This window comes from Onychostruthus taczanowskii, unplaced genomic scaffold (genome assembly GCF_017590055.1).
Source record: "Onychostruthus taczanowskii isolate IOZ18803 unplaced genomic scaffold, ASM1759005v1 scaffold159, whole genome shotgun sequence".
Taxonomy (NCBI): domain Eukaryota; kingdom Metazoa; phylum Chordata; class Aves; order Passeriformes; family Passeridae; genus Onychostruthus; species Onychostruthus taczanowskii.
Window position 1 is genome coordinate 591,670 of NW_024498784.1, and position 18,022 is coordinate 609,691.

Here is an 18,022-nt window from a genome sequence, read left to right on the forward strand (position 1 = left end):
CCCCACATCTGTGATGACAGAAGTTAATAAAGTGGATGACAGGGGAGAAAATATTTTTTAACACGGATGAGAAGTAGAGAACAAAGATTTTGGGCACTTCTGAAGGGCACCATGCTTACATGAGATCAATGTAATAGCAGAACGTTCAGGTGGATAATTTTTGATGTTTCTCTAACAGCTCCACTCCTCTATAGCTTTGCATGGGACCTGAAATGGGTGCAGACACATGTCACAGGGCAAGCCTTCTATTAATTGTTGCTCCTACTAAGCTTCTGATAATTATCATGGTTCTGTTCTTGATGACATAAATTTTTTTAGTCAATCTTTTTCAATTTTCCCCATGTCTTTGAAAACAGACACTGCAAAGAGGATAATAAATAGTATCTTTATTTCATCAGGAGCAAGATGAGTGGGAACAAGTATAAGGGTACAATTTTTCCTTAACCAGTATAGTTTTTGACTATGGAAAACCCAAGAACTCTTCTCAATTTCTTTTCTTTGTGCAAAATAGGAGATATTATAGTTAAAGGCTTGCCTTTTTTAACTTAGCAGCATACCAAGAGTGGCCAAATTAAAAGTTCAAGCCTTCAGAACATATAGGTCAACAACAAGTGACAAAAAGAAGCGCTGTTAGCTGTGGATACCAGACTTCATATCTCTATGGGAAATGTCTTTTTTTTGTTGTACACAGATTTAGTAGAATGGAAATAGGTGTTATTCCAAGCAACGAAAAGGTGTGTGTATCTATTCTGTTTTTTGGGGTAGTGGAGATGATTGTCCTAAGGTCGTAAGGCATGGAATGCCTGGTTTGAAATTTCATTTCTCTAGTAAGTTTTAGCAGGTTTTTATTTTCCAATAAAATGGAGCTTTTAAACTGAAGATAATAAAATAAGATTAATACAATTTTTCTTGAAGTCAGTAATTTAGATATACTGTTTTGTTATTCTAAATGGCTATTTCAAAGCAATTAGAGATTTGCTGTTAATTTGTATCATCATTTGATGGACAGGACAATGATGACTGCATCATTGTTAACATTTTGTTCAATCAGTTTAATGACGATAAAGACTTTGTTTTCATGCTTGGAAAATCAAAATCTTAATGCAGAGAAATTCTAATTGGAGAATCTAATAGTTTGTGCAGTCTGTGTGTATAGTTATGTGGAATATTGTCACAATATACATGAACTGAAATGACATGCACGCTGGAACTCTGAGGTAGGAAGAAGGGAAGTTTATTTCCTGACTCCAATATTTATAGACTTTTGAAGGTGATTTCAAGTGGATTGGAGGATGAAATTGCCACCTCTCCAATGACACTGGGGAAACCATCAAATTTCTCCTCCTCCAGAAAGGAATGCAAAACCAATCATTATTTACATAAAAGTGTGAAGAAAACTCCATTACAAAAATGTAAACATCAGAAGGCTTAGAAGAACATGGTGACAGAATATAGTGGTAAATCTGAGGATTATGTTTTCTTTCCTAAATTAGAGGTAATAAAAATAATATAGGATGGACAGACATGTTACTTGGGGATGCAGAAGGTGGAAATTGTTTTCTTGATTAGCAAATTATGCTAGCCAGCTCTTCCTAGATGAGCTTTGTGAGCTATTTTGCTCACAATCTTTGACTCTTTAGACCACCAAAACACTTAGAAAAGACCATCAAGATATTTAAACTGCCACCCACAATGAATTCCTCATTTCAACAGCGATTTAATACAGTTACATCTGAAGCTGTGTCTTCCTGCTCCTTAGCTGCTCTGGGCTTGCATGGTCCAGAGCCCAAGAACATAAATTACATGGAGTCAGCATTGCCTTTCAGCTGTTTAATCGCTGAGTTTGCCATATGTTGATGGTTCTTCTTCTCCACCACTGGCCAAAATCAGCATCTGGAGAAATACGTCAAGGATGTTCAGGTACCCATATGTCATTCTTTCTGAAGAACAAAGGACTGAGTCATAAGATGATTGTTTCAAAGATTTTATTGCAGGAAGCATTAAAAACTTTTTCCCTACATTTTTTTTTTAAATATGCTTATGACCTCTGTCTAAGACCTGACCTTTAGGAACTTGATGCCATGCCAAATATCTGGAAACCTGTAAGCTGATTGTACTGCTATAGTGAAATGGATTTACCGAGTCCAAAATCTGCCCCTTCGCTATGTAGCAGAAAGCTGCGTTGATACAAATATTCAGGAAGATTCTGATAAATGTGTCAGGCTCATAGTGAGACTTTTATTCCTTGCAGGTGAGTTTTGGATGGGGAGGTAAAATAGGCATGAGACTCCAGTTCATTTTTGGATACTTCCCCCAGGTGACACCGTGCATGCCTTCTGGGGCTGTTGAGGAGCACAGAGAAAGCTGTATGTTCACAAATAACAGCTGGAAGGCTACCAGGCCATTATATGTTTAATTAAAAACACAGAGGAGTAATAAGCTAGTTAAATTATTCGCTGAAACCTAGCTGATGAAAAGAAGCCTCTGCAAGTGACTTCTGACCCTAGTAGTAAACCTGAAAAATTGGATTTACTCCCTGCTATGTTTTGGATTATTCTCTGCAAGATGGAGATACACATATTGGATTCCAAGATGCCCAGGATTCAGAAAGGGAAGGAAAAACTCTGCAGATATATCCATTAACCTTTTTCTTTTAGGGTAAAGGGCACATCATTATGAATATTTATATGTTGAATTGCTAAACTGGAAAGCTGTAAAGAGAATAGCTGAAGACTGAGCCTTACTTCCAGCCCTCTGAATGAGTTGATGTGAAATATGTGAGGCATTTACATGTTTTTTGCCTTCTCAAAAGGTCTTTAGAGATGCAAATGCAAATAGAATTGTGCCCACCTGCTTCTGTTCTTGGGGTTAAAGTACACAAAAGGGTGAAGTGAAGAAGAACTGTTATATAAATCTTCCACTGATTTAAGCATTGTGAGAGAGGAGTTCCTACTGGAGGAGTTACCTTCCATCCTGTGGCTTCCTGCTGAGAACAGGTGTTTTATGTACGCTGGGTTGACAATTGTTGTCTCTCTGAAGCATTAACATGCTGCTCATAACCAGCTGTTGAAACACATCCATAGGACAACGTTGGCAATTGGAGGAGAATGCCTGACAGTTTGAAACTCTTTAAACCCGAATTTGGACAGTGCAGAAATGTTACGGTCAGCCAGGAGCAAAGATGTGTGGGTCCCCCAGGAGTCTGCTCCAACATGCTGAGTTATTCTGTTTGTTGTTTTATGACCCTCTGATACAGGCAAAGAACCAGAATGTCTCAAACTTACACTAAATGCAACTTTCTGAAAACTGCTGAATTTGGGCTGCTCGTTTGGAATGTTAACTGCCCTAGTTAATAAGACAGATGTCTGCAACATGTTATTAATGTTCATTTGCGTGGTTGATGGTAGTCTGGTGACATGTCTGGTTTTTTGGGTTTCATTTGCATGTTTTTAATGATGCCTGTGTGCTTTCTTTGCTCCTGGCACTGTCTCCAGAAAGGGAGGGATGGTTGCTGACTGTGGAAAGCTGCCAGAGCTCATGGCACTGGGGCAGGGAAGGTGGAGGTTGCGTGGGACTGAGGGCATACAGACGGGAGCAGACATGAACCAGACCTTGAGAGAGGGCAAAGGAAGACATTTTCTTTTTTTTTTTTTTTTTTTTTTTTCCCCAGAGACTCCAGGAGAAATATGTTTGTTGTCTGTTACCCAGTGTGCAACAAGTCAAGAATTGCACACTTGAGAGAGACATCAGTTATTTATTTCAGATCTGCACAAGCCTGGGCGCTTGGTGGTTTCACACAAACCAAGCACGCCAACAGGATTTCCCACACTGTTATTTGTACACAGAAGTCCAGAGTTGGTAACTTTCCAAGTACAGCCCTGGTACTGCTTAGTAGTTACTACTGGTTAGTAATTTCCATGCAAGTTTTGTAATTTCAGCTAACTTCTGTGCATGCCCGAGGGAAGGGTCTTCACCTGGACACGTGTCTTTTTGATCTCTTGCTGTGATTTTTTTAATGTTATAATGGAGATAGTTCTGCTAAGGGATGCATGGACCTGGAGTTTTTTGCCAAGCTGGCAATGTATAAATAGGCATACAAGGACATACTGATTTACTACATCCTTATAGTTTATTAGTTCTAGCCTGCTCTTCACTAAGGGATGGTAATTGTTCCACTGATTAAGTGTCCTTTCTTGCTGATTAGAAAAGTCTTAATAAGCCAGCTTAAAGTGTCTAAAGAATACTGACCAGTCCACACCTAAGATGATTTTGGCATATTCCACATTTTGCAATGTGTAGAATTTGTCATAATGTAAGAAATCACTGAAAAACTGCTGAATTTGAGAGATTAGTGGGAAGAACCTTTCTTCTAAGGACACCACAATTAGGGTAATTTGTTTTCAAATACTTTTCAATGGAGTAGTTTTACTCAGGTGGCAGACCTCATTAGTTTAAAAAGCTGTTATCCTCTTGTTTTATTAAAATCTGGCATTTAGAGACTGTGAATTTGGGGATCCCCTGAGCAGAGCTGTTGCTGCAGTCATGAGTATGAGGGAGGGAGGGACTGGACGGGGCTGTGCTTTCATTACAGCTCTGCTGGGGTCTGCCTGGTCACACTGGCAGCTCTGGGCTTCTGCATACCCCCAGAGATCCCTGGGTTAATGCCAGCTCAGAGTCCCAGGTTAACCTTAGAAAGTAGCCAGCCCCCATTCAGAAAGTCCTCAGATACAGATACTTTGTGAATTGCAGGTGATCCGCTGTGAAAAACAACCTTTGGCCAGGGGTTGTGGGTGACGAGCCCTGTGACGACAGCTGCAGGATGTGGGTGTGCAAGGTGACTTGGTGTTGGAGTGGTGATATGTAAAGGAGTGAAGATTCTCTTATGTCAGGGTATTTTTCAGTAAAGACAGTGTTTAGTGTGAGCATGTTCTCTTGTTGTTTTTTGTGTGGGTTTGCTGGGGTTTTTTTTGAGATACATTTAAGGAGTCATAACTTTGGCTTACTCCAGCCAGACTCTTTCTGTCCTGCTGGCTGCACTAGCTCTGAAGCCTGCTAACATGCTGTTCTATTTTTAGGTGCAGTGTGGTACTTCCTGCTTGGTTTATTAGGACTAGGAGAGAAACCAGGCTTTTTTTTTTTCAGACAGTAGGCAGCCACGGTGAAGGTAGATTTTTAGACACATAAAATGAAAACAAAAATGCTGAAGGTCAATCCTCACAACAGATGCCATGGAAATACGTAGCTGGTTTGTACCAGCTCTGACTCTAGTTGTCTTTTACCTGGCAGGCAGATGTTGGGGTGACTTTTTTCTTTATATGATCAAAGAGGAAAGTAAATTTGTATTAGGATGGCCTGTGCCTAGTTGCAGGTACACAAACACAACGTAAATGCTTTATGTCTTGCAGCTTGCATGCCCAGCTGCCATGTATAGATGGGTAGAACAAAAGACAAAATGTTAATAAATATTCTGTACTAATAGAAGGTGTCAGTGTGGGAGTATTTATTGTTAAATGTTTCAAGCTAAGTTGGTAGAACACAATTACTGCTGTCCTCAGAGTGGTCTGAATAGAAAAATAAAGTCATTTACTTGACTGGGTTTAGTTCCTTTTGCTTGAAATGAAAGGATAGAAATGTTTGGAAGAACCCTATTTAGGTAGCCAGTTGCCCAGTGATGTTGCACTTTCAGGCTTTTACTTGAGAGGTTTGAAAGTGTTTAGTGTTACATTTTGGCTGTATTGGATTTGCTTGCATAGAAGGAATACTTTTGGAATAGAGTAGGCATAGAGTAGGTGATGCAATATATGGATTTGGTTTTGTGTTTCCCTTTGTAGAAAGTTAATCTGATTTTTAGCAGCAAATTTCTTTGTCACAGGTAATGCTTCATTTCATGACACCTTTTGTGCTGCCTGATGTCAGTCTGACTTTGGTGATATCAGTGTGTAATCTCTGCCGCAGCAGTGAGTCTTTAATGCTGCATAAGCAACAATTTGCCATGTATGATTTTGCTGTGCAGCCTCTGGGTCTGTCTTTATTCAAACCAGTCATAAAAAGTAGCTTGAAGCTTCCTTGTCTCACCATCCAGGGCCGCTGTGGCAGTGACAGTTGTGGCACACGAGACTCTCCCTGCACCAGTGTTCCTCAGGACTCACGTGCAGTGCAGGAGTAGATCTGTGTGCTTGAGTGTGTTAAGAGCATTTCTTCAAAATCCATTGTTTCACAATGCTTAATGGTTCAGAGCTTGGGATCTTGCCCTGTCACTTTATAGTAACTAAGGTACAGGAACAGCACCCATGGAAGCGACTGAAATATTTGCCTTGACAGGTGTAACTTGTTCTGGTTTTGCATCCACACAGAGCTGCAGTGACAACTGCAAAGTGAGTGTTTCCTTTCGTTTGAGATGTATCTTTTCTTTCAGAGGCACTGCTTTTTCTCACTATTGCTTCATCTCTGACAGGGGCAGTGCCTTGGGCAGATGCCTGCCAGCTTATCTGCAGCACAGTGCCCTGTGCCTGTTCCTGGCCTGATTTGCTTTGCACTGAGGACTGCTAAAACAAGATCTCAGTTTCTTTGATGTCGCTGTCCAGGCTGAGCCACTTGGCACACCCAACGCAGTTTGTCCCACTGTCACACAGACTCACTTGGTGGTAAGGACCAGCAAAAGGCCAAAGGAGTAATGGCTTGTCATTTGGATTCATCCCAGAATCTCTGTAGATGGAAAATCCTGAGATCTCTGTGGTAATGGATGCAGATTTTTTGCCTGTCTCTAAATAAATCAAGAAGTGTTTCTACAACGATGCTAAAGCACAGTCTTGCCTGAAGCCATTTCTGTCATGAAATAGCACAATGCTATTGTGAAATGAAAAATCAGTGTGCACAAACAAGTCCAGATATACTGATTTTTTCAGAAGCTTGCTGAATTTATACAATTTATAGCTGATGAATCAAAATGACTGATCGCTGAACTTTTCCTGAATTTGCATTGTTATTGAAAAAAAAACCTAATTATGTCTTGGCCAGACTCACAGATATTTTCCAGAAGTAACAGTCTGATTTTTATGGCAGTGATCTTTTCCCCCCAGCATTTGGGGGGCCTGACTTTTGCAGTGTTGCTGCCACATGTGCAAGGTGGATGGGGCTTCCATCCTTGAACTCCTGTGGTTTTGTGACCTTCTCCCATACGATGTTAAGCAGATGCACAGTGTTTTGACTAGATGGCAACCCCAAGTTTGTACATATTTGCAGGGATGCCATCTGTGCCTGCTGCTTTGCCCTGGGACATCTGTTCAGTAGCTGTAAGAGCATCTGCTATAAGCACTGGTGCTGTTCCCTGAAAGAGGCTGTGGGGCTTCATTTGGCACTTGATCAAGGATGATGGAAGTTGTAAAGTCAGAATAACTCTGCTTTATTTATCTTTGAATGTGATAAGGAGGAAGGTTGCCAGAGTTGAATGTAAAAAGTAGTTCTGCATTAGTTCCTAGATCTCTTACAGGAGCATTTAATCTGCTTACCCAATTCTGCTTACCCAATTATGCTGCTGTCTTCATTGTGGGATATTTTAGTGCTTTGTGATAGGTATTGGGTTGCTGAAGTTCAGGAAATAAAGTGCTATGTACCCTAAGGATGTTCTGGAGGACACCAATCCCATAGTTCTTGTTGGGGCCCTGTCTTGGGATCCATAGGCTGTGGTCTGTCCTTCCTTTGGCCACTTGCATAATCTAACAGCAGTAAAATCTTTGAATGAAACGTGGTGGTGTTTGCCACAGGATAAGAGCTCCTCAGTGGGTTGAAATGATGAAAAGGTGAATGTGTTTCTTTAATGCCAACTCACCTTATAGAAATACTTTGCCTTTTCTGTTTCAGGTGTCATACATGTTCTTATTTAATGTTGATAGTGGCTTTTCCAATATTTTTTGGTCATTGCATCCACAGCAGGTGTTTCCAAGTGCAAGTATACTTTTAGGAACCTTTCTCTCCTAATCCAGAAGTGAAATGAGCAGTCAAATGTATGGTTCAGTCACTATGGTGGTGACTAAAAGAAAGGGGGAAGAAAGAAAAAGTCATTAAATGTACCTGTGTCTAACTTCATCCTCTCCAAACATATTTTTGTGTGAGGTATGTAGGGGTTGCAAAAACTGTCAGAATTGTAAAATATCTTGAATCAATTGTGGAATAATACTGTCCTTCTGGAAAGCACATTGCATGACCCTAAAATATCCCAACTTTTTTTGATGTGCATAAAATCAGCCTGAATTTAGCAATGTTTTTCTCTTATACATTGGAGGTTGAATGAGAGACTGCAGATAGACCTATAAAGAGCATTTGAATTCTATAATTGTACGAAAGAAGCCAGCAGTAATTTACATGCCTAGCAAACAGGGAAATTCTGCTAGTGGGAGAATTTCGGCCAAGGTCAAATTGTATTGCTGTTCCATAAAAATCAAGCTTTCTTAATACATGTGTTCTAAGAACTTCATCTGTCAAAATATATGTTAACATCTGATCACGCCTCATTTAAAATATATGAAAGTATAAATTGTTGCTGAGAAATAACAAATAAAACAAGAAACCATCACTCAGTGATAAGGAGTTGACAAGAGATTACTGTCTCACACCTTTCTTCCCTAGAAAAGGTCTGGAGGAGGGTAGCAGGGCCCTAACTGCAGGACAGGCTGCTGCAGGCTGCATGCAGATGTGATGCAGAATCAGAGATTGTCAAGATACTCAGGGATCTTTCTTGGGCTTTTGGTATGGATTTCATGGCAGCATTGAAAGTTCACACCGAATTGTGATACATATATTCAGACGGTCCCAGATGTTGCAGTCTTTTCAGGAACACAGATTCATTCCAATCCTCTGCTTTCATGTAGTTTCTGACAAAACACTGGAAAGTGCCTTCAAAACACCTGGTAGAGATCCGTCAATTTTCCTGTCTCTTCTATGGTACCTTCTATGAATTTTCCCCCTCCTCATTTTTGCCTGTTGTTTTATCATGGATAAAAAAATGTACAATGGCATTTGAAGTTGAAGATAAGATAGTGATTTTAAAAAAAATTGCTTTTTATTTCCATTTATTTCCTCTGGGTTTACTAATTAATTTCTCACCAGTTGATGATTACTTGCCTGAGTTTGTTTTTCCCCTCATTTGTCTTCCATTCCCCAATTTGCAGATTAGAACTCTGAAACAGAGCAGGTGCACTGTGAATGGCCTTTGTGCCATTGCTTTGGAAGAGGCTTCTTTCCCCCAGAGTCTAGTGGAAGGAGGAAAGAAAAGAGGAAACTGTTTGCATGTGACTTGTATTCTGGCAGAGAAAGGACAACTTCTGAACGCAGTGAAGTGTTTGGGTAATCAAGGTCTCAGTGTGAATTTCTGCATCTTAAAAAAAAAAAATCCACACAAGAGTGTTGGTTTACATTGCCTTTAGTTTTTTAAATACAAGAGAGAGGTGTGTTGGGGTAACCCAGGTAGTTTCTGCATTATGTTGACTGGTGTTCACTGATGTCTCTCTGAGTGCAACTGTTTGTGATTTGCATTTTTGTTGAAGGGTGGTGAAGAATAGGTGCAGAATTTGTCTGCTGTCGCCCTCCTTTTCCTGCCACTAAAGAGCCAAAACATGGTGTTTAATACAGTCCCATGGCACTTACTGCATTAGGTGCACTTATATAAAACTGTTAGGACAGGCTTTTGCATGAAATTTTAAGTAATCTGTTCTGTAGTATATAAATTAGTCAGGAGGTTGACAACAAGCTCTATTCCTAAGCAACAAGCTGTTCTCAGTCCTGAGGTAACTATTGACACTAAAGCTTTGCAATTCCCTATACTGTACAAATAATAGAGCACAGATGTGATTAAGTGCAGTATCTGACTGACCTTTCCAGGGCTGCACTGTTTCCTTTACATTAACGAAGAAATCATTGTGTGATGAGTGATCAGCTCTGTGGCTATTGGAGATTATAAAGAATGAACTCAGGAAGCAATTTGCTTCTTGCAACAGGAGATTGTCTTGTTTTTGTGCTCTTAAGCCTCTGTGATCAACCATATACCTATATGTATATACATACAAATGCTTTGTGTGGGAATGTTATGTACTTCTCCCTCACTTACTTTTTCCCAGTCTTCTGTCTCACTTCCTTTTGTGCTGTGACAGCAGATGGAAATTACAAAATGTTTAAGTATGACATCACTGACAGTACTTTTCCTGTAGTGCTTTTCTTGCTTGGGAACACCAGTAGCAGTATCTTCTGGATATTGACTATATTGTTACTGAGCATCGAAATAAATCTTTTCCAGATTTCGTGTGAATGTAATTTAAGTATTTTAATGGGTGTTGGCTATAGTTAATCAACATTCTGCTCTATTATTTAGAAAACCCCTCCTTCTCTGCTCTCCTTGTACCTGTTCCTTCACAACACCAGCCTTTTTTTTTTTTTTCCACTCTGTACGGCATGTATTTTGTTTGTACCTATGCCTGCTGTGTTTTTATTCAGCATTGGTTTTACCTTTACCTCCCTGTGTGTTTCACTTTGTCGCTCAGGTCTTTGATTCATGTGACCCAATAATACTTTCATGATGACAAGGCATTGTCAGGATGGAGGAGGGCTTGAATTTCACATTTGGTGAAAACTTACCATCTTTGTGTTCCCCTTCCCAGCCCATTGTGATGTCTTGCACATGTTTCCAGCTAGTGTTTTATCACCTAAGTTTCCTCCCAAGAAACACTGTTTTCCAGTTATGTTGGAAACTCTCAGCTTCATTGGCAAGATCTAATCTTGAAGCAGTGCACAGCCCCCATGTAATGCTTGTGCACACAGGCTATTAGGGCCTGTGCACTGCCAAGCAGTGTGAAAGGCTTATGGGAAAATGAAAATTGGCACTCCAGTATTTATTGGTTTATGTTACATCTTTGGAAGTGGATTTCATTACTGTAATTTTTCCCACCCTAACCAAATCAGCTCCTATCTCTCAAATGCCATGTTAAATTGGTGTTGGTCAACAGGGAAAACCAAAACACTCTGGAGGTGGGTGGGGCAAAGGGCTATCCGGACAATCTAATGTCTTCACTTCGTTGTAGAGCTATTTCTACTATGAAGGGAGGCCTGCTTCACCTGTTTCTATATACACAGCTTCATTTTAGCAGGAAAAAGATTTGATATGATGCAAATACTTGGTGAGGCCCAAGAAAAGACTTCACTATTTATACTGTCATTGTGCCCTGGAAGGGATAAATTCATCCCAGAGAAAGAACTGGCTCCCCCCACACCCCTGTGAAGCCAATTAATAACCCCACTTCATTAGTTCTCCTGTGAGTCTGACAGCTGTACGAAGGTTTTGATTGTCTGATGGTTTGTGCCAGATGTGGAGACACCTAATCCAAGAGGTTTTGTCCTTTCCTTGTAAAGCTGAACAATCACAGCAGTAACAATGAAAGTCAGAAAATGAGTTAAGCACAATTGCATGTAGGGGAGTCCTAAAAATAAACAGTTGTGGTTTTTTAACTGGGTTTGCAAGTAGTAAATACAAATTTAACGATTACCTAGTGGTTTCTTACCTTAATGGCTTTTTATTTGTTTGTGGTAGTGATATATGTACTGTTCTTTATTTTTCAATTTCTTACAAAGCCTGCAGTCATACAAAATGTTTTGGTGAAAAGAATAAGGCTTGGTTTCTTGTAGTTTTCTATGGGTGAAAAGAGGACTTCAGTTTCCTTGGTTAACAAGTGGTACTTTGAGCTGTTTTCAGTAATTAGTATTGCTGGTTTTGTACTGCTCTGAATCTATAGCCTTGTCTCTCTGCTTCTTTTAAAAAAAAGTTAATTAGTAGCTAATCCATGCTGAGTAACCTCTTTAGATTGTGTTTGCTTAAAGAAGTCTTACCAGTTATGAAGAAAGGGACAGTCTCTTTCAGGCAGCGTATCCAAAAGTGGAACTGATTCTTCATGTTTTCAATGCAGCTATTTTGAACTGGAGAGCAGTGGCCTGCGGGATGAGATCAGGTATCACTACAGGTTTAATGGGAAGACGAGAACAGAGGTGTTCCCCTACCGCCTGGCAGATGGACAGTGGCACAGGATTGCTGTGTCACTTAGTGCATCCCATCTTCTGCTCCACGTGGACTGCAACAGGTAAGCAAATATGTTCTGTAATTGGTATTTCCTCGAAAAATAATCTCTAGTTACAGGAATAAAATTGGAAAAGGAGAATTTTTTTCCCCGCATAAATCTCTCATTCAAGAAGCACCCTAAACTGCCGTGGGATAAGAAAAGGAAAACAAAGTATTAAAATGGAACAATTCATTGTGATTATGAACAAATGTGGAAAAGGTTGATTGCTGATGGGGGAGTATTAAATGCATCTCTGTAGTTTAGACAGTACCTGAGCAGTTATGTTTGCCAGTGATTGCATTTAAGTGTGATGGATGGGTTTGCAGTCTGTTCTGTTGTGAACTGCTTCACTCAGCAAGCCTGAGAACCTGAAGAATAGACAGATGCATCAAAGACACTTTAATTTTATTTTGCATAATCAGACAATGTAGGTTTTACTGATTTTTCCATGTGCTGCCCCATTTGGAAACTTCTGAGAAACCTGGAAGCTTCTTTTTGCATGACTGGAACCAGTGTTTTTTGTTTTCTGAAGGGTATTCTGTCTTTTCCATTAGAAGTTGTGAAGGCTGTGAGATGGCGTATTGCCAGGATTTCAGGGAATGAAAATCAGCAAACCTAGAATCTCTCTTGCCTTGGGACTTGATCTCACAATGTATTGTAGACTTCAGACTTAGCAGCTGATGGGGAAGAAATTCAGAGAGCTTGAAATTGGGACTTACATAATAGTCTTTATGAATGAGGAAAACAAACCATTACTTTTGTATCTTATTGCACAGAAATGAATGGAAAAAAAATCCTTCACATTCAGTGAGAGGATAAGCATATGCATTTTGGGATCATGGCACTTAAATGGGTTGGGTGATGATAGCAGATTTTTTTTGGAAGTCTTCATTTTGTTCAGACAGTCGGAATAAAGCTAGATGAGTATTATAGGAGTTAAAGGAACATTTGAAAAAGTTTGAATTTTGACCCAAGTAATTATGATGTACTGTTTTGAGAGGAATATTTCAACCATTTTCTGCAACTCCATTAACTACTGAAAAATCTAATCTGAAGGAATGTTGCTTATTGGACCTTATTTGGACCTTAGAAGCAATTAAATGCTGAGAGTAATTTTAAGTTCATTGGGGAATGAAATCTACAGTTTGCAAAGATTCTCTTCATTTCAGTAATTTAATTTATTTATGTTCCCATTATTTATTTGTTATGCTATTTATTTGCTTTCAACAGAATGCTTTTTTCTTTGTTTATTGACATACTGGGTTTTGGGTTAACAGGCTCTTAGTTATCTATTTTGATTTTTTTTTATTTTTATGAACAGCAAGTGTGTTTTGGGAAGACACTTTTTAGCAGATTGTTTAGCTGGCTGCTTTCTTGTACAGAATTTAAAATGAAAACAACATAAAATGACTGGCGTAGAATTCTTCCCAGGGAGAGGAGAACTGCACAGAGTCACAACTGCACATGGTTGTGACCTGATTTTCTTTACAGTAACAAGCAGAAATAGATAAATACAATTATGGAATGAGCTGTACTGTCATCTGAGGTGACAGATATGTCCAGCCATCTCTGTCAGGTAGCCCTAAACAGGGCTGATCCATCTAACCGTGTCCCTTCAGGTGGTGCATCCTAAGGTTGCTTCCAGCATAAGTCTGTACCGAGATGTCTGTATTTGGCCGTGTATTGTGGGGTTTTATGACAACTCCTGTGGAAGAGTAATGGAAATACTTCTGAAAGCATGACTTGAGGACAGATCATAGTAGAAGTTTAAATGAGATGGGGAAAAAAATCCCAGGAAGTCTAAGTTCCTGAGTCAGCTGTAGCATCACTGTTCAGTTAATTAGAGAATTTTGTGAATGCTGGTGTTACTTTGATTAAATCTTAAAACCCTTTATATCTTTGCACTCAGGAAAGGAGTCAACATCTTGTTTATCATGGCATTTTCTTATGACAGTGCAATAAATGTTGAAGCTTTGAAAATGAAGAGCAAGTCAATGAGTGGTACTTCTGAACACTACTGAAAACCCTAAGCCTTCTTCATGTTAGTTTTAGGGAAGCTGCAGCTGAATGTGTGAGCAGAGTCCCATGTGAAGATTTGGGTAAATGTCAATATTTTTGGCTGGTGTGGTGTCTGGCTCTTGGCAGAGTTCAGGATGCCCAATGAGAAGTGATGCTTCTGCAGATTTGAATGAACAAGAGGAAACAGGATATGAGTGCAGTCAGTATATTCACCTGTCCCACCTCCTGCAGAGATTTGGTGTCATCAGAACAAGAATTTAGCTTCCTGTGTACCTATCTAGTCAAAGTTCTCAGCTTTTTGTTTGCTGTGTTTGCCAGCAAAACAAAAAGGGAAAAGAAAAAAATTGACTTCCAAAATTAATGCCTTGAATTTCTACTGTATTTCTTTAGGGGCTGGCAACATGGCTTCCTTATAGACACACCTGAATTTGCATAAATGCATTATTTCTTTTGTTTAGGACTGTGGTAATGTGTTATATATTTGGAAGGCTGTTGTTTAGGACTGTGGTAATGTGTTATATATTTGGAAGGCTATTGTGAGCAAACCATTTGTGATTGCAGTGTTAGTAAAATTAATCTGTACCTGAGAGTGCATTGCAAGTGTTTGCATTGGGAAAAATATCCAGTCACAAACTAATTTTGCTACAGGCTTCATACTGTGATACTCTGGCTCCAAGAGCTGCAGTTGATCAGAAAGCATTGGAGAAGAAGCTTTTTAATTTGTAAACAGATAGTCAAATTTACTTTTTCTCCTCCCAGCCCTATCACCCACATTACTCTGATTTGCAAAATTGCTTTGACATTTGTACTTGATTATCTTTTGGATTCAATTCAAAGTCAGCTTTGTTTTTCAGACCTGGGTAGGCTCAGGAAAAGTACTTGGGAAATAGCAAAGACCTGTAGTGCTTTAAAGCATCACCTTTAAAACAGTGCACTTGTCTCTGTTCTAATGAGATGTCATATGGAGGGGGAAGCCTATGTATCAAAGGAGTTTTATTTGCCCAAATACAAGTCCTTTTGAAATCAGCTCCTGCTGCATCTTACTGCCTCCTTTTAGAGCTCCTTCAGGAACAAGTGTGGGAATTGTAGCTGAGTTTGATGTTTAGAGCTGCTAACTCAAGAATCATAGAATGGTTTGGGTTGGAAGGACCTTTAAAGATGATCTTGTACCAATCTCCTACCGTGGGCAGGGATGCCTTCCAGGGATACCTATCCCAGGTTGCTCCAAGTCCTGTCCTACCTGGCCTGGACACTTCCAGGGATGGGGCAGCCACAGGTTCTCTGGGCAACCTGTGCCAGGGCCTCACAGTGAAGAATTTCTTCCTATTTATCTAATCTAAACTCACCCCACCCACTTTGATTTGAAGCCATTTCCCCTTGTCCTATCTCTTTGTTTCCTTGTCCAAAGTCCCTCCCCAGTTTTCTTCTGGCCCCTTTAGGTACTGGAAGGTGCTAGAAGGTCATCTGAGCTTTTCCAAGGCTGAACAGCTGCAAATTTCTCAGCCCATCTTCATGGGACAGAAAAGAGATACCTTGAGGTCCAGACTGGAAACCTGTTGAACATCACTGGACTCTCCTCTCTGACTTGAAGAACTTTTGTGCTAGACAGTAACCTCTGGCCAGGGACGTGTCGCAGAAAACTGGCATGAGGAGCCGTGGGTGCATAGCTAACATGCTTTTGACATTCTAGTAAGGCTCTGAAGGCTTAGAAAAATGAAAAGACAGCATTAATTGTAAGTGTACTACTGATGCACAAGTAAAACCTGTGCTCAGAGTGACATGGAAATTAACTTTCCTGCTTTTGGTAGGATCTGTGCCTCCCTGCTCTAGGAGGGATTGTCAGGGATTTTCTGGTGAATGTTTAGATTCAGCTAGGGCAACTGCATAATTGTCCTTAAATAACCAGTAGTACTAATAGGTATTTATGTATATGTATGTGTGATCAAATTAACTCTGCCGTGCTTCTTTCCAGCTTGGGCCTCTGATCATACGTGTGCTGTCGGGAGATTTGCAACCCCAAGAGGCTGTCAAGTCCTACAATATCTGATGTTTATCTTCTCTGGGAATTAGTTTTAGCTGTTGAGTTTGTATTGTTTCCCATGGCACCTGACTGTCCACTGGGATGCTTGTCCCCTATGATAGTAACAGCACAGAAATATGTTGCATTTAATGTTGTTGAGAAGAGTGAGGGAATAGCATGGAGCCTGCAATTTAGGAAGTGGCAGGTACTGTATCAAAATGTATTTACTGAAATGTAAATTTCAAATGTAAATTTCAAATGTATTTACTGAAAATCTGTTTGCAAAATAGAAATTCCAAGTTGTTCTCAGTGTAGCTGATTAGTCTGGAGAGGTAAGCCTGAAAGGTGTTTTTTTTTTAAATTTTTTTTTTTTTTATTTTTAATTTATCATCAGCCATATTGCTACAAAGGTACTCACCTATTCAGACAGTATCCATCTTCCTTTACTGGAACTCTGTGGACATAGAAGGGAGAGAAAGGTGTTTTGATGAAAAAATTAGTGTTCTTCCAGTGAAAATCTGTGCTGGAGTGCATTTTGCTGTGAATACAGCCTGTGCTTTTGATGGATACTCTTAGCTGTTTGATGGAGGGGGTTGGTAAGAGTATAAGAGAATAGATTATAAAACTGGAGCAGGCTTGGAAGTAGTCTCCAACTGAAAAAACATGTTGTCTGCTTCTTTTATGTTAGAACAGCGCATTAGGGAATAAAAAATGCATGAGCAGTGAGAACTTTTTAATTGGAAAAATAAATAAGTTAAAGTAACATCCTCCAAATATGGGAATCCAAGACGTCCAAATTCTTATAAATTAGATATTCTGGCTGCCAACCTGAGGTTTTCAACTGATCTAAACAAAGTTCTGGGACTTTAATTAAAGTGTAATAAATTTAAAGAAGGTTAAGGGATGTATTTAAAAGAGGGATTTGTTGCTTTAGTTACTGTAAAATACTTTCTCTTGAGAGGGAGAGTGGTGTGGTGACAGTTCTATGCAGCTAATTCAGTCTTGCTGTTTGAATATGAGTTTGTGACCCAGATTGCTTCTCTGTTCTCCAAGCTGTAGCAAAAGCTGTCAGAGAAATGGTTACTTGGGTAAAGTGGTGTAATTCTGCATCATGGGTGCACCTAACTTCAGAACTGTGGTATTGTGGACTGGAAGTTAATTATCACCTACTAGTTTCTATTTTTGTTTGGCAGAAAGACTGTAAAATGTTTAGTGTGAGGGAGACCTCCAGCTGGCATGCCACATCAGTTGCCATCAGTCTCTGTCATTACATTTGCTGCAGTTAACTGCAAGGAAATGTTGAGGATACAGTCAGCATTATTTTCTTTTTAAAGAAGCTTTTAAATAGCTAGGGTTTTTCACTGAATAGCTAATGCATCAGCAGAATGGTGATATGGGTGTGGCCAAAGACTGAATGATATGTTTTATTCCAGTCTCCAATTACGATGAAAATTTATTTTTTAATCCCAAAAAATTAATTTGAACTCCTTTGTATACTGCATTGAGAGAATTATGAGAGGGCACGAGTATTTATGAAAGTGCTGAAAAAGTACTGGAGAAAGAAAAGGTAGCAATCCATATCTGTCCCTACCCATCTTAGACCCTTTGGCCACCCCCAGAAGGCAGAAGTCACTTGTGTGGGTACCTGGGCACTGGGTTCAGCAGAGAGGCCTCACTAGCTCCTGCTCAGCCTGGAATCTGCATCTGCTCTGGGCTCCTCCTTGGAGCTGATCCAGCTGCTGCTGGTGTCAGAAGAGGTGCAGAAGTCACTCTCCAGGAGTTTGATTAAGGGTCTTCCACAGGAGCTCAGGGCAGAATTTTAGGGACCCATGGAGCCAGAGTTTGGTATCTGCAAAGCCCAAGTACTGCTGAATACAGACTCAGC

General features: G+C 39.8%; 1 protein-coding gene across 1 annotated transcript in view; it reads left to right on the forward strand.

Annotated features, from left to right (window-relative positions):
- LOC121333127 (protein kinase C-binding protein NELL1-like) overlaps nt 1-18,022 on the forward strand; it is a 211,860-nt gene that overhangs the window by 27,191 nt on the left and 166,647 nt on the right. Inside the window, exon 4 of the mRNA XM_041399203.1 lies at nt 11,949-12,119. Within this exon, the coding sequence (XP_041255137.1) occupies nt 11,949-12,119 (171 nt within the window). The remainder of the gene's footprint in view (nt 1-11,948; nt 12,120-18,022) is intronic.